The 24,364-nt window shown below is 37.5% G+C and overlaps 1 protein-coding gene across 3 annotated transcripts in view; it reads left to right on the top strand.

The window, feature by feature from the left end:
- Positions 1-8,129: 8,129 nt before the first annotated feature.
- The window catches only part of LOC149781842 (forkhead box protein J3-like), a 71,737-nt gene continuing 55,502 nt past the window's right edge, over positions 8,130-24,364 (top strand). For all 3 annotated transcript variants that reach the window (XM_089936029.1, XM_089936028.1, XM_089936027.1), the window contains exons 1-2: positions 8,130-8,497; positions 23,904-23,978. In XM_089936029.1, the coding sequence (XP_089792155.1) occupies positions 8,156-8,497; positions 23,904-23,978 (417 nt within the window). In that variant the 5' untranslated portion in view covers positions 8,130-8,155. The remainder of the gene's footprint in view (positions 8,498-23,903; positions 23,979-24,364) is intronic.

The following is a 24,364-nucleotide window of genomic DNA, read 5'->3' as shown; positions in this document are numbered from 1 at the left end:
GTTTCAGTTTCAAAAAGGCATCCACGTAGTCGGCGAAAATGCCTTTCTGAGTAGGGTCACCCTTGTGGTACTGTTGTGTCTTGGGAAAGTGGCAAATTTCGTACAGTTCTAACAGTTGGTATCCCATGTCCAGAGCTTTGAACAATTCCACGCTGACCCAGGTTCCCGTCAAGGCACGTTCTTCCTGGCTGTGATGGCAAGGTTGGTCCTGGTTGCACGTTTCGGCACAAGTACGGCACAAGTGAAACATCAGTTTGCCTTGACAATGGTGAGGTAAGACGGGATGGTATAGGTTCGTGGGAGGCAAAACTTTACACTTGATCAAGCCTTCGTATTGTCGAATGTTTTTCAGGTCGATGTGTTCCGTCAGCAATTGTGGGTGCCCTACAGGAAAGCGACAATATTTGCACACGTAGGGATACAGCGAACACACGTCCAAGTATTTGATTTCTTCTCCTTTCTCTTCGTCCGCTTGGTACAGCAAACAGGTGGCATTGGTCCTTCCTCCGTACAAACTATCCCTCGGGTTCAGCGGGTCCATGAACTGGTAACTTTCCACGAGGCGTTTAAACTCGGGATCGGTTTTCAAACGGTGATCGTACTCGTGTTCCCACATTTCCACCACTTGGTATCCTTGCTGTTCCAACTTTAGGCGTCGCTGACAAGTGTCCTGGTACAAGTCTTCCATGGTTCGTTGCAAAAACTGATTTTTAGTGTCACGGTCAGGGTAGCAGACGGGACATCCGTGAAATAAGCAACCGTTAAACTCGTACACGATCTTGGGGTTTTCTAAGTCCCAGCCATCGACCGAATACGTTCCGATGGTCTTTTCGCCTCCTCCGTTGCGGGCATGCTGAATCTATTTGTCTTCCTTGTCGTACAAGTAATGTAACCAACGTAGGGCTTTGACCGAGTATTGACGCTTGACATAGTGGGTCGTTTGAGGACTGATGACAGCCACGGTCTTTTCAGGCATGAATCGTTGGCGGTACACTAAGGAACACGCTTTGGCAATGGTGCAAGCTTCTTTCAAAGGATCGACCCCTCCGTGTTCCATGAACAGTTCTCGAAATTTTCCACAGCAACGCCGTAAAATGTCCACGTCGGAACGACAATACTTTAACATTTCTTCCTGAAAGTCGAAAGGGTCCGAGGCGTGAGCCTGGTACCAAGCGTAGAAAGCTTCTCGTTGTTCGGTACGCATGTTGTCGGGGTCGTAATAGTGAGCCTCAGGCAAATGGGGTAGAACGGCATGTTGATTGGCTTCCGTATTGAAAAAGTGTGGAAAGTACCCTTTAGCCATTTCTGTCATTCCAAACGTTTTAGGCATTCGGCTCAAAGGCATGGCCAAGTAACTCATCGAATCTTTAAACTGTACTTGTCCCACTTGCATGAAAATGATTTTGGCTCCGTTCAAAGTGACTTTAGGACGTTCGGTGCCATGTTCCGTACAGTATCTGAGAAGAAACTGTCCATCGTATCCGGAGAAATTGTGAGCCATCACCGTGGCATGACGATGACAATCTCCGTAACGTTCGATGTCCTCTTGGCTCCACGTCTTGTCGATGGGGTCTAAGACCCATTGGGCAAAATCGGCTAACGTGTTTGGTCCTCGAAAGATTTTTTCACGTCCTCCAGGAATCTTGCTGCAGTGAGGGCAATGACTGAAGATAGGTTCTTGAATGCACTTCTCGCACGCTCGATGAGCCACGCAGAAATTAGGAATGTGAATGCCAGTCTCTTGCATGCATTCGAAATCGAAAAAGATGAAATTGCCTTTCTTCTTGTGACCGTCCTCTTTCTCTGGTGGGGGTTGGTATTTTTGCACGTAGCATTGGTGTTCCAAGTCCACGATGTGATGACAAATGTGACATTTTTTTTTTCCTGAACATACGTGTGCCTTGGTACTATTGGTACGTATGCCTTGTCTACACGTAGGGCACAATCTCAAGAGTTGACAAGCACATTTCTGCTGTGAACCTTGCGTCTTCAGATGTTGCTGGTAACAGGTAGGACTGACAAACGTGCGCAAACAAGTGGAACAAGGCACTGGTCCTTCGCTCAGACAGGGTGAAGAGGCCAAACATCCTGGGCATTTCATTCCACAATGCTTGTGTTGCTCTCGATTGTTATAACCATAGTCACATTTCTCACAATAATAACTGTATCCCAGGAATCCAGTGATACTGGTAATGGTATCGAAATGGTCATCGTGATGATAGACATGAATGTATTTTCCGTCCTTAAAATCTTGGCCTCGAAACAACAGAGTTCCACGCATTTCTTGAGGGTGCACTTTCAAGGTGTATCGTGGAGCTAGGGCATCTTGCAATTTTTGCATCTCAGGAATGCCACAGGGTGTGTCTTTGGACAGTCCGGCTTGTTGCAACAGGAGTTCTGCTTCATTTCGTTGTTTGGCTCGATCGCATCGTTGAATAGTTTTCCAGGTTCTTTTCCATTCTACCGTGTCGTTCTTGTTGGCATAGGTTCGTCCCACCACGATGGCACGGGCTAAACACATCTGGTCTTGAGGGTTGTGAATTCGGACGAGACTCTTTTTGGTGTTGCGAAGGTCGTCCACCAGTAACATCTTTTTGCATCCAGTTCCTTGAGGAGGAGAGACATGGGCCATTTTCAGTGTGGCTTTACCATCGGTGATGTCAAACTGGTCATTAGATTGTTGCACCTGTTGTATCTTGTCCATGACTTTGGAAGGGGTCAGTTCTGCGGGTCTGCTAAACTCGATCCAAACAGGGGATTTCAAACCGTCGTGATCTATGGATAGTGTCAAGCGATCGTCTTCTTTGGCTTGACATTGTCGCTTGAGTGCGGTGAGCAAAGAATCCCACATCTCGGTGATAAACCCTTCTGCTTTCTCCAAGGGTACGTCGGCCTTGAAATCTTTAAACTTCACCGTGTAGGTGTAAGCCGTGGTTCTAAATTTTCTAGAGGAGCGCTTTTCCGTCTCTCGAATGGAATAGTACTTTTCAGGGTTGACTAAGGGTGGTGAACTTGGTTTAGAGGGTTCGGATTCTGGTTCACTCATGTCCTCTTCAAAATCACTGGCATGAATTTGTGCCAAGATTTCGGCCCTGGTACGAGGCGATAGATCACGTTTCTGCCTCTTACTTTCTTCTTCTTCTTCTTTCTTCTAGAATGAATGGGATCGTTTCATCTTGAGTGCAAAACGTCAAATGACTCAAGTTTAAACACCACAGACTAATTTATAGTCTTGGCAAACCAGCGTATATAAAAAGGGTGTGTCTTGTCCTTTCACTATTCATTTCACTCTCAAACCGAGGAGAACGATGGAAGAGACTACCCAGATGGAACATTTCGTCAGAGCTTTGCGAGGGGTCATTAGAAAATTCTCTTCAGACCAGCCGACGGACTACTCTCCTTCCTTTCGAGATAAGAGTCAGGATACTTGCTATATCTGTCAGAAGAAAGGGCATTGGTCTTCAGAGTGTCCAGACCGTCAAAAAAGAAAAAAAAAACAGGGGCTAAAAAAGACAAAAGTCAAGATACCTGTTATTATTGTAAAGAGAAAGGACATTGGTCTCCAGATTGCCCAAAAAAGAAACAAGAGGAGTCAGAAGAAAAGAAGGATTCTTCAGAAGAAGAGAGGGATTCTTCGGAAGAAGAGAGGGATTCTTCGAAAGAAGAGAGGGATTCTTCAGAGGAAGAAAGAAGACAATTCTATTTAAAAGAAGCAAAGAAACAGGAGAAGAAAAGAAGAAGGGAAGAAAATGAGGAAAAAACGGTGAAGAAATTCAAAAAATAGAGAGACTAAACAAGGAGAAAGAAGAAGTCAATGAACTTTTAATTAAAGTGTTCTGTGGTGAATTGTGAATTGGATTGTAAAAAATGGATAAAAGAATACATGAATGATATAAGGTAAGTGTCTTTGAGTTTTGATTTTAAGAAGCTACACTCACTCACTCATACACAGACACGTACTATAAGGGTAAAATGGGTGGGGTTTATTTTTGAGTTATTGGCAAATTGAAATTGTATTTCTTTTCGAGAAATGTGGGTGGCCCTGAAAAGGGCCTTTTTATTTTGGTGTAGGGGTGAGTTTAACCAATCAACTTTAACTGCCTTAAGCCTTTGCCACGGCCAAGGCCTACTTCTGATGATTGGGTTGAAATCACTAAGGGTGGTACGATAGGCTTAGTCACAGGGTTGGCGTGTTTAGCTCGGGAAGGTCGTATTCTCTTCGGTCGTGATAAAGAGGTCTGATACATTTGTTTCAGACTTCTTAACTCCGCTAAAATGTCCAACAGTACCGTAGCCGTTTGATTTTCACCCTCTTGTTTCTTTGCTGCTACTTCTTCTTGCTGTTGTTGCTGTTGTTTTTTTCTTACCTCTTCTTGTTGCTGTTGCTGTTGCTGTAGGAGAAAAGCTTGTTCCGCTTCCTTTTGTCGTTGCATAAATTTCTCCAATTCTTCTTTCTGTCTCTGTCTAAAATTCTCCACTTGCGGTAATGAAGAAGGTAACGAAGGTTCCGGAACAAATTCTTGCGAGGTAAGAAAATCCACAAAATCCCAATGTACCTCTTCTGAAAGTAAGTCCGGGTTCCCTTGGGCAGTCTCCCCTGCTGGTGCACCCCAATGGATCGTTTTCTGAGTTTCCGTCATGTTGAATCACTGTCGCATAGATTGACTGCACACAAGCGCTAACGAATCTATATAGACCAACTGACGTCACAGACTACTCTCTTCGGATTGGATGCGGGCTGACTGAATTTTGTAACGCGTGTTTGGATTGGTGAATGAACTCAATCCGTTTCAATCCTGCCTCTACCTATAAATAAGCGCAGTTCAGTGCATTGATTCACTTGTTCTCGTCGCTTCAAGATGTGGACCGATGTGCAATCTTCTACGCTTGTGTCTTCCATGATGTTCCGGACGGACATACCCATGTATGTCCGATCCAAGTGGACCGTTGTCCACAGGACAAACACCAGCCTGTGGATACGTAGGATCTACGTAGAAAGACAAGGATGCCTGAAAAGAGTGCTGATTTACGGACCAACAGTGAGACGTAGCCTAAGGACAAGAAGAAGACCAATGCGGTACCATTTATGTTAATGAATACATTAACATAAACCCAAAGGCCCTTTTCAGGGCCAGCCATATTTCTCGAAAAGAGATAGCCTTTCCATTGCCTACCCCTTTTTTAAAATTTAAATTTAAATTTAAATTTAAAAAAACTTTTTGAAAAAAAAAAAATCCCAAAAGCCCAAACTCTATTCCCCATGTTAATTTCCCTTGTCCCTAGACAGACCCAAACTCTATGTTAAATTCCCATTGTCCCTAAAGTGGCCCAGCGTTTTTCTCCATGTTAATTTCCCTTGTCGCTAATCTGACCCACGATTTTTCGCCATGTGAAATTTCCCTTGTCGCTAATCTGACCCAGGGGTCTCTGTAATGCTAATTCCCATTGTCGCTAATCTCACCCCATTTACTACTCACATGTTCAATTTCCCTTGCCCCTAAACAGTCCCAATCCATTGTAGCAATACATTCCCTATAGTCAATTCCCCTTGTCCCTGTACAGTCCCAACCTATGTGAAACTTTCCCTTGTCCCGATAATGTCCCACCCATGATAAATTGCTCCACGTTAACTTGCCATTGTCCCTATATCGTTCCACCCATATTAAATTTCCCTTGTCGCTTGACAGTCACAGTCCCTTATCGCTCTATAGTCCCATCCATGTTTAAAAAAGCCATGTTAAATTCCCACTGATGCCAGTTTTGATATACCTTATTTTAACATTAAGGTCCCATTGACGATAAAGTGGCCTAATCCGTTGTCGCTAAGTTCGATTCCCATTCACTCCATGTTAAATGTCCCTTGACCCCAAAGTGTCCCACGACCTTTTTGACTGAGATTTCCATTGACCCCAAGGTATTCCCTCTAACTACTCATCTTTTTTTCTTCAAATTTTCATTCAATATGGAATCTTAATTAGGCGCAGGGCCGACAAGAGGTGGGTGGATGGGGATGGGACAACTGGGAATATATTCAAGAACAACACTCTTTAGTTTTATAAAAGATAAATTTTGTTTGAACCAGATCGAGGAGAGGTCCGGGTGTTTCCTAACCCGAGGGTTCGTGATCATTCTCTACGGCCCTGATTAGGTGACTTCTAAGATGAAATAAATGGACAGTTACAAGAAAAGCTGAAAAATCTGCCGAAATTTACTAAGTTACTACGAGAAGTCCGCGCAAGAGTACATTTCAAAACACTCGTGAACAAACAATAACACCGAACTGCGTATGATTAGAACCAGTGCAAAGTGATGATCTAGTCGAAAAATTCCATAATTTGTGGACACCCGCAAGTGGTGGACATCTTCACGACAGTTTCAGTCTCAACTACAGATGCTTTGCCAAGTATAGATTGTCTCGACCGATTTGAAAAGGGACACAATTTTTAAAATTGGCGAAGGCGGGAAAGAAGTGCAACCACTGGTTTTAACTTTCAACCTTTTTCGGGGGAGGGGGACAAACTTGATGGGGGTGGATGGGGTGCAAAACTTGAAGGGCTTGTTAATTTTCTTATATAGGCAACAGTAATTTTACATTTTACAGCACATGCAAATTCGGGGGGGGGGGGGGGCGTACCCCCAAATGACGTCCCTTGTTTTAACGTCCGAATATTGGGTCTTCACAGTAAAAACAAAGGCATCAGTCCCTTACAAGAAAGCCTAACCAGAATACCCGTACAAAAAGGCATGAGGTCACCTTCAAAACAATGAGTTCAGTTTGGTCCAAAGTATACAAGTGTGTAGATTTTAGGTCTACATAAAATTTATACAGGGAATAAAACAGATTAATCAATGAACTGGCTGCTGTCGAGCTTCACTTATAGATGTGTACAAACATCTACATTTTGCTGAATGTTTAATGTCATTTCTTCATTTTTAATGTCGCTACTGAATTTCCACATCTTAAATTGTGAATTCTTTTATTAATCTTTAAACGGTGCTGGCATGTACTGGGAAATCAAATGTAGAAATATCAATAATTATTACAAAAGAAATGGTAGAAGTGTTAAACAAGATGTATTTATTAAAAATTATTCGTAAATGATGCACATCTTCAGCGATATTTGATAAACTTCATTCAGTACATCGATAGGTTAACATTTACATTCAACCAAACAATATAATAAAAATAATTTTGTTTTTGACAAGTTTTGTCTGAGAAATTAACAGTTCGAAATTATGAGACTTAGAAAGCTTTGTCCAAGTTACAAGTCCCAGGTATACATATGCACAGCTGCATTCAGACAAATGTGCAGAAAATGCTTAATAACTATACATTAAAAAGAATAACTTGGCAAAATACCATCCTATAGCGTCTTTGCACACCCTGTGCATCTTTACCCGACTTTGCTCGTCTTAATTTACCCGCTTTTTTGTATAGCAGTACTTCGCAGTTACAATTTTGAGTAGTACCATTAAAGTAAGTTTTTCCAGGTCGATCCGACTTACTGCAAAATTATTTAATACTTAACTTTAAATAATTTATACATATAAGAGTCTCTATTTATTTTATTTTTTTTATTTTTTTTTTTTTACATTTTTTTTTAGACCTCAGGATATCTTGGTTTAGGTCGACAGAATATATCACTCATTATTTAATATGAAAACGTTTTTACAACCAGTTGCAAATTGCCCAAGTTAAATATTGGTTGATCAGGGCATTAACCTGTATTCTGTCAGTCTTGATTCTAATGTTGTTAAAACTCGTCCCATTTTAAAGCTAAATTCGTGTATACACTGGCATTAACATGTTCTCGCACCTGTTTGCAGCCAAGCGTAAAACTATCAATACAAGGGGAATATATATTCAGAGCACTTTGTGCTGCTAAGCAACGCTGCTGGGGGTCATGAAGCCATCTAAAAGTGGTTTGGTTTTTACGTCCGATTTGCAATGTAGTTCCAGTTTAAACCATTACATTTTCTTAGTTTATTTAAAATACTTTGTACTGTTTGACCTTCAGACTTAATCTTATGAAAATAGTTTATTTCATTTCGGCTATTTTTACTTTATTAATGATATATTCACATTTGTTTGTATAAGTAGAAAGTATTATTACGCATGACGTCACTCGTTGAGCAGACTTGAGCGTAAATTAAGATGGCTGAATTAGAGTCTTCACTGACTGCAATGGATTGGCTCCCCCGATTAACAGTCGGGGGAGCAATGTCCGGAAATCTTGGGAAAGATTTATCTTTGCCTAAAACACAAGGTGGACATATTGCTCTTAGGAAAGGATCAAATTCACCTCTGGACACTAATGCAACTTTAGATCAGAATGACAGTTGTCCCCATAAAGATGGCAAACCACCATATTCGTATGCAAATTTAATCACGTTTGCAATCAATAGTTCGCCTAAAAAGAAAATGACACTTAGTGAAATCTATCAGTGGATATGTGACAATTTTCCTTATTATAAGGACGCTGGTAATGGTTGGAAGGTAAGTTGATAAACGATTCACAAAAGGATATAATTGCAAAATGACTGGAGCCCCTCCATGATGTATGTATGTATGTATATATATATATATATATATATATATATATATATATATATATATATATATATATATATATAGTATTTACATCCCCTCAACACTTTATACCCCTCTACAGTAGAGATTTTAAAACTAAATGTATTAAAGGTAAAATGAACAAACTTGAATCATTTTATTTATCGATTTATAATTTCTAAAATAAAAGTCATGGGTCACATACACTTTCAACACCAACTATTTCAGTAAGAGGTGTCGTTTTTAAAAATTTGATTCTGCAAATATTACCTTTCAGTGGCAAGTATTCACTTCATTTGGATTCTTATACATCCACATTCCCTTGGAAGATCATTATTTAGATGCCATGAGAAGTGCTTATGGCTAAGTCAGTGTTAAATTATGACGCTGTTTTTGGATGAAATTATCCTAAAGGTATGATCCAGTACAGTCCAGTTTGAATGGATATCACAATGAAAGCCACACACATTGATAAACAGATTTGTACTGCCCTGTATTGTGATGATTTCATTTGACGTCCTTTTCTTGACCTAAGTAAAGTACATAGCATCCAATGCAAAAGACCATAGACATCGATAATTTTTGCCTGGAAGTATCATGATGACAGCTAACCCCTGGAGGTTTTTGTCATTGTTGCCTGAAATTTGAGTAGGAAACACATTTTTAAAGCTTTTTCTGAATACATCCTAAGACATCAATTTCCAGGTGATTTTCCAATAACTTGATGCCTAATTCTGTTAGAAACATCATTTTTCATTGGCTCTTTGGCTTCCACATGAGCAGAGGGGGAAAGTTGGAGTTCTTTTTTTCTTAACGGACCCATTATTTTTTTATCGAGATCACTCTTTATTCCAAATGCCCATCTTATCCTACTTTTTGCAAAGGTTCATCTTTCTGTTTGCAGTTCATACCAGTCTGCCTAATAGATCTGAAATCACACGCAAATTTTGGGTGGACAAAAATTGGGTCCAAAAAATGAGGTTTTTACCCCTGTATTTTGTAGTGCAACTAGAACTTCCAGATTATTTGGTATCATTGTAGAGCTACATCTCTCTACCTTTCTATAATACCACCCACTTTAGTGTATCGCCCATGATCTTGACGCTACAGAGCTCGGCAGCATACTACCTCCTGTCATGTAAACTGATCGCCAGGGGTTGATGTGTTAACAAGGAGTTTTGAATTTTTTTACGAATTGTCAAGGAATGGCTAAATTTGTAATTTATGTGCAGTGTCGATGCACAAGTGATTAAATACACAAGGAATATTCAAATTTGGTGATATCATCAAAATGCACCCATTAACCCCTGGAGGTTTTTGTCGTTTTCGCCTGAAATTCGAGTAGGAAACACATTTTGAAAGCTGTTTCTGAAAACATCCTAAGACACCAACTTCCATGTGATTTTCCAATAACCTAATGCCTAGCTGTGTTAGAAACATCATTTTTCTTTGGCTATTTGGCTCACGCATGAGCAGAGAGGTGAAAGTTAGATTATTTTTTTTAAATTATTTTTTTATGTTTTGCTTAACATACCCATTATTTTCCTATCGAGGCCACTCTTTATTCCAAATGCCCATCTTATCCTACCTTTTGCAAAGGTTCATCTGTCTGCACTTCATACCAGTCTGCATTAGATCTGAGTCTCATAAAGTCTCAAATCCGGACTCAAAATCAGATTATGACCACAGGCAAATTTTTGGGTGGAAAAAAATCAGGTCCAAAAAATGAGATTTTTACCTCAGTAGATTGTAGAACTTCTAGATTATTTGGTATCATTGTAGGGCTACATCAATCTACTGTTCTATAATACCACCCACTTTAGTGTATCTTACATGAACTTGATGCTACAGAGCTCGGCAGCAGGCTACTACCTTCTGCGTGGTAAACTCGTCACCAAGGGTTAATGTGTTAAGATGCAGAGCATTCAATAATCAGGATTGAAATGACTTTGGTTAAAGAAATTCAGTATAAAATTTTAAAAGAACAATTTATATTTAATTTTAAATAAGTAAATGCACATACATGACTCATGTGACTTTTACTATAAGATAATTGTTGCCATGGGTTCAAAGACTCATCCTGTAAGCATTTTAGTCCTACAAAGTCAGATGTATCACATGTTATTTATGTTTTGGTGCCATGTCTTTCTGTCCAGGGGCCCCGAGTGGTCTAAAGCGCTCTCCGTTACGGATCACTGTCATCTCACCTCTGTCTGCGTAGGTTCGAGTCTCGGATTCGGCTAATGTGGGTATGTGAGAAAGCTTGCCAGTAGCTTCTCGAGGGTCGGTGGTTCTTTCCGGGGTTTTCCCAGGTTCTTCCTCCACTATTAATACTGGCCGCCATGTATAGCCTATTGTGTGCTGAAAAATGGCGTTAAACCCTACAACAACAACAACAACAACTTTCTGTCCAAATAGTGGCCTTGTGTAGCGTGTTCCGATGTTGACATTGGAATGAGCGTAAAAAACATTAAGAATATCTCACACTCTTAGTAACACATATTGAAACTTTTCTACAAATTAAAGTCATGTTGATTTAGGTGGACCTTAATTACTCTGATGTTTTTTTTATAAAAAAAAATTCAACTTCTCATGCAAGCAAATAAATGTGCTCAGTTCAGCTAACCTAAACTTCTTTTGGCTGGAATGTGATGGAAGTCGGGAATGCCAAAATTGGTTAAAAGGATGATAAATATTTTGAACAAAATGAAGCTATATAAACACTTTCTTTAATATTAGTATATATTTATTTGTTTCTTTAAAAAATTTTTTTTTTTTAACCTAATCTGATTTGCCAGCTTCCATCGCATTCCAGACATTTGAATAGAACATGAAAATGTGTCCATTTGCTACTGTCAGTTTTCTATTCCATCAGGAAAAAGAACGCAAGGTAAGCATAATTAATTAGATTTAAATTTTGGAAGAGTGTTTATATGGGTTGCCAAGTGTGTGAGATATTCCTGAAAATTTACCTCTCTTTCTCATCTTAGTTGACTTGGGAACACACTACACAAGGTTGTTATTTAGGCATTAAGACTAAACACCAAAACAAAAATATCATGTGATATTTCTTATGTTGTATGACTAGTAAACATTCGAAACCAGATGGGAGTTTCTTCACTAACACAGTTGCCATATTTGCTTGAGTGAATCTATATTTTCAGATAATTGATGTGATGTAGTTCTTTTCATAAGTTCCAAAAAATTCCATAAATGTGAACAAACTGATAATATTTTGTTTTGTTATGGTGCCTCTGGTAACAGTTAGGTTAGAAATTGTCCATTGATGCATATTAAATAACTACATTATGTGCAATTTTTATATCCTTCTTTTTTAAAATCACTAGGGAGGTACAAAATGTCAGGAGTGAAGGTGAATGTTGTTGTTATGGCTGTGTATCAAATTGTGGCACATTCTGGCCATTTAAAAGACTATATTTATATCTTATGTAATTTATATCTTATGTATATCCTCACATGATCTTTATATCTGGGCAGAGTTGTTTCTCATGTAACCATGTACTTTAACTGGGAAGGACTATTCACACATCTGGTGTGTACATCATTTTTAAAGACTATTTTCATGGCAGCTAGGTACAATTAAGAAATAAAGTTTTCAGAAAATTTTACATTTAAAAGTGTACCCATTTTTGTGGTTCGTTACCTTTAATGCCATTTTTGCAAGTTGTAAAACTGATACAGTGTTATACTATTCCTCTTTCACCCCCTCCAGCAATCAGAATTTATGAACATCTAATACGGTCATATCTTTTATACCTTGCTGACAATCACTTGTGAATATGGCTGGCTTGTGCAGGAATCTCCATGCTTACTATGATCTGCTTGCTGTACATTATACTTTTGACAGCACCAGTTGCTGCACTATCATTACTTTCTAAAGTAGTACTGATTGATAGTGATAACAATTTACTGTGCTTGTTCGAAGAGTGTTGCAACATTGTGAAAAAAAATCATTGTAATTATCAAATAGTTTCATTTTTTTAAGTTCTTTAAGAATTATTGTGTACTATCTGATTTGATGCAGGGTCATACAGAGTATTGCAGACTTGTTCCAAATGCATTAACACACCTTTGTAGTGTATGCATATTCTTGGCTGTAGTAGGTACACCACAGCTGTGTATTTGTCTTTGTAAAAGTTATGACACAGTCACTTTAGGAATTGACAAATAATTGCTGTTGTCATTGCAGACCATTGTGGGGAGCAGTTGTACCATGACAAATTGAATTTCATATGGTCTACTCTATAGAAATATGACTTCTTGGCAGTTCACAACTTGCATATTAATTTATTTCACAAACCTTGCACTTGGATGTTAAATATCATTTCTATGGATAAATCTTTCCAGATACTTTCTGTTCTTTATCTCTCTGATTAGACTACCTGTCATTATAGTGGATATTGAATTTGTGTGTAAATGGCTGACCATTGAAATGGTCAATGTACAGTTCCCTTAAATGGCCAGTAAGAGCACAAAAAAGTAAAATGTAGCAGAAACAAACTTATTGATTTATTGCCAACCAGTCAAGCTGGTGTGCATCCCCATTGTGCAAGTTTTGTGCCTAACTGATCCAAGAGTACATCATTGATTTGATTCTCATTAAAGCTTTGATTCCATGTTATTGCATTTAACCAAAAGTATAATAAACTTCACTCTTACAAATTCTCCAGTATTATGAATGCCAAACTTGGACCCATAAAAACAAATTACCCACAGAATTCTTCATAAAAACAAATGCTTCATTACTACCAACACTTTGTATGGATTCCATATTGTTCATTAAACAGAAAGCTATTACTGTATTATTATAATCCATTCTGTCCTGATGTAGTATAGCATTTGATCATTCATTCTTTGACCAAAGAAATGCACAGTTGTCATGTGAAGTATCTTTACCTTAAAAAATTTCAGAAATTTAAACTGGCTAGATTGTGCTTCTTTAAAAATAATCAAAATAGCACAGAAAATGGAAAACAATAGGTCAGTAACAGCTGCCACTTTTATCACATTAAGGATGTGCTCCACATTTTTCACGAACTGAACTTATGATCTGAATAAACTAGTGAAAACTACCCAATATGAGCACTTTTGTTATTTTTGTTTGAGTCAAAATAGAATTCTCTATCATACTGATTGATTTATTATATTTTTAAATCAGAATTATTTCACACAATGCAAAATTCAGCCTGTGAACAAGCCAAAAAGTTTTAAAAATAGCATAAATACTGTTTTTTTTTTGTCCTGTTCATATTCAGACATATGACTTGTCATGGAACCACACACATTTTAGAGATTTAAGTACTTGAATTTGCCTTTCTTTAGACAAAATTTGAAGACAGTCAGGCTGGCTGAACTTTCTAATTTCAGCTGAAGCATGTGATACCTATTTTCTTGTTACAATGGGGCATTCATTTGGAGCAAATAGATTTTGCTTTCAGGCTCTGTGGTAATCATGTTGAACATCAGGTATATGCTGAACTAGTCCATCAAATCAACTCCCAAACCTATTCATAAAAATCTTATTTCTTCACACAGCTTAATTGCATGTAATTATCAGTTTTAGAGATATATTCTTCACAGATCTAGAGTTAGATCACTTGAAGGGCCCTTATGTTGATATATAGAACATATTGTTTTATATAAAATCTAGTTTGACAGCTGCACATGGAGACCCAATACACTACCCGCTGCCACCAATTTAAATTACGGGGCTTCATCTCTGAATAATTGTCAGTTTCTTCAGTATGGAAAAACCAGTCGGATGCAACTATGCTGATCCAAAATCGTTGTTATCATATGACTTATGGGACAATGAGACACTAGAGAAAGGTGGCAACATTTGTTTTCATAGCAGAGAAATTTCAACAGAAAGCATCCTTTTCACTTAGATATCTTGTCCAACTGCATTTGCTCTGGTTATTTGATAAATGTCAGTAGGTGAGTGATCTCAGGTGCATTTGGGTCTCCTGTTTTGTTTACCTGCCCATAAAGCCAGTTGAGATTAAGTTATGGTCCTCAACCAGGCATCCATCCTTGATTGCTATTTTCAATTTTTCAAACCCTGTTAGATTGAAGTCATCCAAGCTCAGTATAGAGTACTCTGGCATAAAATGCCTCTCAGGTTTGTACAGATGATCCACCATTAAATATAACTACCATTACTAAAAAGTAAAATTCAGAAGCTTGATATATACATGTAACTTCTTATCAAAAACTGCTAACAGAATAACATCCGATTTGACAGAAATTATCCTGGCGTAGAGATCTTTTATCTTCGCTAGCCAAGGTTCTGATAAGATAACCCTATGTTGTTGGATCAAACAGATATTTTAGTGCTTTAATTATCTTAGCAACATCTGTTGGATTTCATGAGTTGCCACCCTTAGTATGTAGTCCAACTAACCAGTAGTATGTAACAGCTGTGCATTGTACATTGACCAAAAATGGTGGAGGCAGTTTACTTAAAAAGGATACTTTGTTAGTTTAACGTAGAAAGTATGACTATGGATCACAGGGTAGTCATTTTAGGTGTATTTGAGTGAACGGTTTTTATTCAAACACTGACTAGCAGTATAAAATTGCTTATTTATCAGTCCATTTATTATTTTGTTTGTTTGTCTTGTCTCAATCAAGTAGGAACAGTGTTCAACTTGGAATAACTTGATTTTGATTGGATTCAGTGGCTTGCCACCACATCCAGTGAAATTAAGACCCAAAGCACAGAAATTGTTGATTGATATGCCAAGGTGTAGGTAGGATTAGCGTATTGGAACCTTGGCTAGTGAAGATGAGGGATCTTTCAGATTTGAGGTGGAAGTCATGGAAGCTGCTGTTTGCACTATTGAGAACTCTGGACAATCTCGTTCAGATTGAACTGTATTGGCAAACAAATTTTATTGCAGCCTTAAATTATTTCACTGAAATCACACATTTGTCACTCTAGATAATTACATGTACATGTTATTTTAATCCCCTCATAAAGAAAATTGGAATTGAATCTGTTGTTATGTCCATTTGTTCATAGGTTTTTGTATTCATTTGTTGGTCTGTTGGATAATACACTTTAAATAATCTTGGACCATATTTTACATACACTGATGAAAAGTGCATGGAAGCATGTCAAAACCTGATCACTTTCACATGTGACTGATGTTTTCAGCTGTTAATTCATTACGTCTGAATATCTTGGATCCTGTTTCACACACATTGATGAAAATTGATATTTGGATACGAGTAAGGGTAAATCGGTCATTAAAGCTAGGTCATGGTGTCCTAATTTTCATGCTTGAGTGATTTCTGCAGTTTGGACTGTTATTCATTGCATGGAATATCTTAGACCCTATTTCACCTACTGTGATGAGAATTGTCATGTAGCTGTAGTGACATGAAAGTAATTCGGCAATACCAAAACAAGGTAAATGTTGCCTTCCGTAATTTTCAAACTTAAATGATGTTTGTGTTTCATCTTTCCATTTGCTACACCCTTAAAATCTTTGATCCTATTTCACAAGCACTCATGAAACTTGGCACATGGAAGTGTCTTATGGAGCGTAGCTCATCCACACCCAAAAACTAGGTGAATTTGATGCAGTTTTAAAGCTGATTAATTTTTTCACCTATTCATTCATTACACCCTTAATGTTTTGGGTCCTGTTTCACAAACATTTATGAAACTTGGCATTTGGATGAATATTATCCACTATAACTGGTCCAAAAGTTGCTCAGTGACTTTGCATTTTCAGCTAATATGCTATCCTCAGTATCTTGGACTCTGTTTCAACAGCATTCCTGACAACTGATATGATAATAAATCTCAGAGAGAGAGTAAACCATACAAATACTTGGTTACTGTGACTTTTTTGTACTCAAGTGACTTTGCATTCTCCTATATACCAGTATGCATATTGTTGGCTATTCCATACAAGTTCATATCGGTGAGGAGATTTCATGTTTACAAGTGAACACCTTGTTTACCCATTTGGGACCACTCAGGTGGCCTAAGTAGTTAGAGCATCCATTTCGGATGTGGAAGGTTGAGGGTTCAGTCCCAGTCTGATTTATACCAAAGACTTATAAAAATGGTACAAGCAGCTGTCTCGCTTGGTGCTGACAGTATTAATAGGTTAGTGTAGGACTGGTCAGTCTGGTGTCAGAATACAGTGACTGGGTGGGACATGATGCCACATGTCTGGCATGATGCCTCAGTGCTAGACATCACTGTAAACTGCCACACTGCAGTCATCATAGTGATATGATTCAGATTGTTAAAGCTATGTTAAAATTTTAAAAGCACACACACACACACACACACATGTATTTGGAACCTTAGCCAGGGTAGTTAAATGATTAAGAACTGGCATGTATCAGACATGATTAAATATTTATGTCTGCAACCTCTCTAATATATCTAACAAAACTAGGAATTTAAAATCTCTGTGGATTTTTGGACTCTGTCACACATCGCGATTTTCCATGTGAAAAGGTCATTAAAAGTTTGTAAATTTATGGTGGTCATTCATAAAATTTCTTCATAAAAATTGTTGAATTAATTCAGGGTAAATGACAGGAGAAGTTTCAGTGACAATGTCCAATCCATTTCACTTTAAAACTTAAATACATGTACTATTGACCACAGTACCTTTATTGATCTTGAAACTAGTCTTGGACATGAAGCAATTTTGCCTTTCTGCAAGCTCAGCAGCATTTACAACATTGATTTTTACCTGTAGCCCTAATATTGAGATGTTCAGTGGTGCTGCACTTTAGTATTTACTTCCAATATTGGTATTTTGGCACTCAGCCAGAATTAAATATGGCTGATTCTTGTGTGTAATGGTATATAGCATTCATTACTTGCTGTAGGTTTTTTATCTTCAAAAGGTTACCTGTTCATTAAATAATTGATCAGATGAAAGAAATGCTTTTGGCTACATATAACAAGGAAGAATGGAACTACTTTATGTTTGGTTTGGGATCAGACCACGCTTAGTAGACGATAAAAATAGAACCCAGGAAAACTGTCTTGATTTAGCAGGCTGGTTTAATTACAGTATATGAGTTTCACAGAGTTTATCACTTTCATTATGGCGTGTCCATTGTATTGAAAGCATTTTCTGTGTTAGTGAGCAGTGTTAATTCCTCTGTGATTGCAAGATGGATGGTCAGAAATCCTATGGTGTCAGGACTGGGAATCATATTAAAAATGTGTGTCTCTGCACAAATGAGGGTATTGGGAAACACCTGATGAGAAATATCAAGTGGTGAAATTGGAGACAAGTATAAGCCTGAGAGAGAGAAAAAAATTCAGTATCAGTCTAGATATGTTGTTGAGGAAAACATTGCCATTTCCTCTTCAAAATAAATCAACCAAAAACTGTACTGCTATTGAAAATTTCATTATACATGCACAACAACACGAACATTTAAGAAAGATTTTAGATTTTCAATAAAACCTCCATAGGATCTTTCTTATTACATCAATATTTCATAGGAACATTATATCATTGTCATGCCTGATGGGTTAACTCAATGCAGCACCCACGAGTGTGCTTACATGTCTGCCTATTAGCGTAGAACAGAAACGAACACCAGCTTTTTCTAATGGAATATTTGTTGATGTTAATAAAACTTTAAAACTACGTTTATTGTCTACTTCAGTACTTTTGGACAACCCACCCCATCCCCTAAGTCCTGCTGATTCACATAGAAAGCACTGTGAACTCAGTTCACCCAAATCCAGTTGACATTTTCTGGGTCTTGAGTACTTTGAGGGGGTTGGGGCCTGATTAATCGAATGAATGTGACTGTTATTTTCCATTGATCTTAAAACTCTAGATGACTAAAATTGTGCGCTTAATGTTGTGGTCAGAATAAAAGTATGAAAGGCAGTAATTTTCACTTGCTCATTTGTATGTAGGTACTATCTCAACAGATTCTATAGATAGCGATCTGTTGAATGAAAATTGCACTAATCAACTCGAAACACAACTTGACATGAGAGCATTGTGATGACTGGATTTGTTTTGTAAGTGGTTTGTAAAATCACTGCCATTTATTTTATTCATAGTAATCATGTAAAGTGAATACTGGGATACAAATTTGAATACAGTAGTCCCCCTCTTATAAGGTCACCCCTAATGCAGCACGGAAGTGGCCTTATAATGCGGGTGGCCTTTCTAGAGGGGGATGACAAATGCAAATATTAAGTACATATGAAGAAAGTCACAAGTACATTTAATTTTAAACATTTAATATTTTCATTAAAATATCACATGCTATGAATAACCATTGATATAGGTTTAAAACTGTCTTTATAATTATGTTACAGATCATATCATCTGTCACTTTGTTGGTAAGTCTAAAAAACAAACCAGTCTCGTTACATTAAAAATATCCTTGCTGTCATATCCCCAGCATATATCGTTTAGTCTTTTGGTCCAGTCTTCGACAACTTCATTATTAACATCAGCTGATTCTCCACTTATTATTGTGTCGCACTTGAAATCTGTGCAACCATCCGTTACTTGCGGTAAGTTGTCATATCCCAATTCAACTGACAAAATTGTTGCTTTTTCTTGTCATTCAAATCAGGATACAAACGTCTCCTGGCTCAAACAATCTTCCTTTCTCTGTCCATTTCACCTTCCCACTTCTGCAGAATTGTTTCATTATCTTTCACGATATTGTTTATCCGAGTCTTCCCAACATTAGTTTTCTGCAAGGATCCTCGACGACCCCCTCCCCCCCCCCCCCCGGTCCAGTTGAATTACTTTCACTTTCTCTTCTAAACTGAGATTATTTTTCCTCGATGACATGTTGATCTTTTTGCAGTAAGTTATTCATGTTGCCAACTACAATACTGATAAAACAATTTTGTATGCATCTTAACAAATTGCCGTGTGTTTTTAAAGGAAGTGATCTTGTCACGTGATTCGTTAGTCGCAGTCTGGTACCCTATTGTTTTTATACATTTCTTTACACTAAGTGAGAGAAGCCAAAACGGCTTCGATATGTACCATTAACATCACGCAGATTTGACCTCGCAGCCATTAGGATTCGTAATTTTGACAATTATTGTCAGTAGTAATAGCCACTGATTATCAAAGTGAACAAGCTCAACATCTCACTAAGGGAAGCCACAAAGGCTATCAAACCATTTTCCTGCTGACTTGGGTATTGTACATCGATACTGCCACTTCTCAGCTGTTACAACTGTTAAATAATTGTAATCTTAACAATTATCAGTGACTAAACCGGATATCTTATGATAACACAACAGTAAGGCTAATTGGATTACATGTACATACCCTTTTGTATGGATTAAAATTTGAGTCTTTCTCGTTTTTTATGGAATAAATTTGGCTTCTTGTGAGGCGTAAATGAAATAATATTAACCTTAGTGGTAAATGTACTTTACTCAACACTTCTTTAAGTAACGAAAACCTGACATCGGGGAAACAGAAATCGGATTACTTAACACACGTTATGAATAAAATAATGGTTCTGGATACATATTCAAATAAAATGCGGCCGCTTGTGAGGGGTAAATTTTATATTATTGCACAAGTATGCTGGACGCTGGTCACGTTAGCTGGGTGGCCTTTCGCAAGGGGTACTTTTGAACACAAACTCGTCGGTGCCAACGGATTCTGGCCGTAAGGAGCGGGTGGCCGCTGGTCAGGGGGGCCATTCAAGAGGGGGACTACTGTATATGTGAATATATGAAAATCTAGCTGTAAGAGTTATGGCTCACCAGTGGTTATTAATGTTTCTTTTTTCTAGTGACAAGAATAGTACAGTGCTGCCAGATCATAATGTCCATCATTATAACTTGAATCCAGATACATCTATGATGCTATACTGTTAGGGACCCAATGACCAGAATTACAGCCATTCAAACAAGATAACCATTGTAGTTATATATGTCTATCATTTGTACGACAACGTGGTTTGAAAGAAAACAACGTTTTAGTAGTAGTTTGCTTCTTGTTAAAACTTACAGTAACTCTGTTAGTCACACTGTTTTTATCTGAATACCCAGTATTATTCAAACGTATTTGGTCCTTCTTGTTAAATCTTTTTTACATCTTATCCATTGTCTGAACATTTATTGTTTGAGTAAACCCCCTTAATGAAGGTAAATCTAACAGTTCAATTTCTTCTAAAGCTATTGAAATGGCAACACATTATCCAGAGTCACAGTGAAAACAGAGATGTTTGATTTCTTAAATTGTGAAATCGTGATGCCTCTCAGTCCGAACTGTGTACTGATTAATCAAAAACCAGGTTATGTTTATTGTTTATTGTTAATCCAATAATTGACTCACTTTTTGATAACCCCATTATTATTTTAATTATTGGCAGTAATATTATGTAAAGTGTGTTTGATAAAAGAATGTATGTGCATTTTTCAAAAGAATCCATAGGAAGTCACTTTGGTTACTACATTGTAAATAAATGACCAAGGCATGAAAACTGGAGGTACAAATTGGAAGAGGGAACCAAAATATATAGAAACCAACTACCGGTACTGTGCAGAGCCATTCTTGAAGTAGAGCAGGGTCTGAAAAGCAAAACCAAGATTGCCAAACAGAACAGCTTTCCAGCAAACACAAGGAAAACTATTGAATATGGCTACATGACATTCAGGCTGAACAGTAGGCAATGAAATCCATGGCCTTCGACAAGGTTGAAGAGGCAACTCTGCAGTGGAATAAAGCCGCTAGAGACCAAAAACATTGTGCTCTCAGGGTGTATGCTTTTGCCACAAACTGAATAGATCTCTTAACAATTGCCCATTCCCAATTTTAATGCATCCCAAAGCTGGGTTGACTGGTTCAAGTGAAGACGTGGCATCTCCTTCAAAAATGTTTGTGCAGAAGAAAACTCTCTGAACTCAAATTCACAAGACATGACTGGTAGAACCGATGTGCATCATTGCTGCAAAGATATACAACACTGACAACATCTACAGTGCCAATGAAATAGGATTTTCTGACAAGACACCCAAATTCCAAGATGTTGATTGCCATGGTGGAAAGAAAAGCAGTGAAAGAATAACACACCTTGTTTGTATGAACATACTTTAGACAATTGCCATGGTGGAAAGAAGAGCAGTGAAAGAATAACACACCTTTTTTGCATGAACATACTTTAGACAATCGTGAAATTCTCTGCTTATACTTGGAATCGTGGGGAAAAACCAGTGAGCTCAAAGCACATTTTTCTCAAACTGAAATTACCATGAGGTCCTTATAAGGACTAGTACAGTGGCCCAAGGGCCGCATGACTGAAACCTTTTCATACAGCAAAAGCAGCTCATATAAAAGGTGGCCAGTTGAAATGCTAATTAAAATTTTATCTAAACTGGCTGCTGTGAAGAAAAAGATTTGCATTATTTATTATTGAATAAGTTCCAGGTGTCATGTGTGCCACAGGAAATAACTCCATGGACTACATGCTTATTGTGGTATGCATGTTTGAGACTAGCTATGTCTTAGCAGGATTTTGAAAAATTAGTGATGATACATTGAAAGATGATTTCAGTAGAAAAGGTTTCTGAGTCATAACAGATGAAAGAATTAAGTGAATATCAGTGAAAAACTAACTTTATCAGGTAATCTATTGACTAGTCAGATCTAATATTTGCTTGATATTGATAATTTTTCACTATTGTTCTTCTCTTTGTTTGATGCAGTGCCAGTGAATTGGCTGCCTAGATATGTAAGAAAACAGTGCAAGAATAAAGTGATACTTTCTTTGTTTTATTTCTGTGAATTGATGTACACTTGCACTGGTATTATCCAAAGTTTTCTTCTAGACCCCTAGACTTCGGATAAATTGAGAGCCTACTGAATTTTTGGACAAAATTCAATACATAAATACTATAAAGTGAAAATATGTATTTCATTTATATAAACTAAAATTATTACTACGGGTAAAACCCATTATAACGCAATGCTTCGGGGTCCAAAGAATAACATCGTGATATATGTAGAATCACATTTATAAATTTTTCGAAAAACTTCCCCAGAGAAAATGTGCACTGAAATTTCAGTGTCATCATTATTAACTAACCTCTTGATCATATATTTTTATTCTTGTTCGCCGGGTTTCATCAAACATCATATATACGTCTGTTTTGAATTGTGTGCATGCCAATACGGCAGAAAAATTGCTTGGTGAAGTAAAGGAAATATTAAACACATTGCTGGATTCAGAATCTGCTGCAGATATGAATAACCAGCTTTTCCAAGAGCATGTGTTTAGGATATTTAAAAGAAAGGGGTCACCTTAACTTAAAAAATGGGAGCCATTATGCCATAGTGTTATAAGCAGAATCACTTAAATATTATAGATCAGTGAGCAGTTATAGACCCAAACTACCATGTTATATGTCAACAGTTACAAACCCATACTTCCATGTTACAGATCATTCAGCAGTTACAGACCCATACCATGTTATATGTCAACAGTTACAAACCCATACTTCAATATTATAGATCAGTCAGCAGTTATAGACCCAAACTACCATGTTATATGTCAACAGTTACAAACCCATACTTCCATGTTACAGATCATTCAGCAGTTACAGACCCATACCATGTTATATGTCAACAGTTACAAACCCATACTTCAATATTATAGATCAGTCAGCAGTTATAGACCCAAACTAACATGTTATATGTCAGCAGTTATAAACCCATACTTCCATGTTACAGATCAGTCAGCAGTTATAGACCCAAACTACCATGTTATATGTCAGCAGTTACAAACCCATACTTCCATGTTACAGATCAGTCAGCAGTTACAGACCCAAACTACCATGTTAAATGTCAACAGTTACAAACCCATACTTCCATGTTACAAATTAGTCAGCAGTTACAGACCCAAACTTTGATGTTATGTATCACAGTCAGCAGTTATAAACCCAAACTATTGTGTTATATGTCAACAGTTACAAACCTATACTTCCATGTTATAGATCACAGCAGTTATAGAACCAAATATCATATCATAACAAGGGAAGCTGTATTGTATTTTACTGGTAATTATTCTTACGTATTTTGCAGAGCTTTCTGTAGTGAGAATAAATAAATAATTACTTTCAGTCAAAAATAAGTTGGTTTTATAATATATTTCAGTATTTTGGACTTGAGTTTCTGAATTGGAGAATTCTGAACTTGTTGTCATTGTTAAGCAAACTTGAAAAAAATGAATTTGATTGAGGCATTACCAGTAACCATTGATTTTGTGCAGTATACCATGAAGTACGAACCAAACCTAATTCAAGCTTTTTGTCTCTCTTTTTCAGAATTCCATAAGGCATAATTTATCTCTGAATAAATGTTTTTTAAAAGTACCAAGGTCAAAAGATGATCCTGGAAAGGTAAGTGTTTGGGAGATAGCTAGCTGTTCAACAAACAGCATGTGAAACACATTGTAGCACACCCTTATATGTAAACGAAACCTATATAAAACATTTAAGCCCCGTTTTAGCCAGGGACCATGCAAGAGGGGAATTTGGGATCAGATAGCTACTCGCAATTATGAAATTTCATTTCAACATCAGGAGATTGAAGTTAACTTCATCTTGCTTTAAATTAGTGCCTAGCTACTACCACCCACATTTCCCTCTTGAACCCATTGATATTGTGGATAAAAAGCATGGTGCATGTTAAGTGGTTCGTTCGTTATATTTTTTTTTATTCGTGTAAAAAGTAGTTAATAGTTTTAAAATTGCTTTTCTGATACTGCTTCTGGTTCCATAAAATG

Source organism: Sinohyriopsis cumingii, chromosome 15 (genome assembly GCF_028554795.1).
Source record: "Sinohyriopsis cumingii isolate HCF-2022 chromosome 15, ASM2855479v2, whole genome shotgun sequence".
NCBI classification, from domain to species: domain Eukaryota; kingdom Metazoa; phylum Mollusca; class Bivalvia; order Unionida; family Unionidae; genus Sinohyriopsis; species Sinohyriopsis cumingii.
The sequence above is the reverse complement of the archived record's forward strand: the minus strand, read 5'-3'. Positions and strand labels throughout refer to the sequence as shown.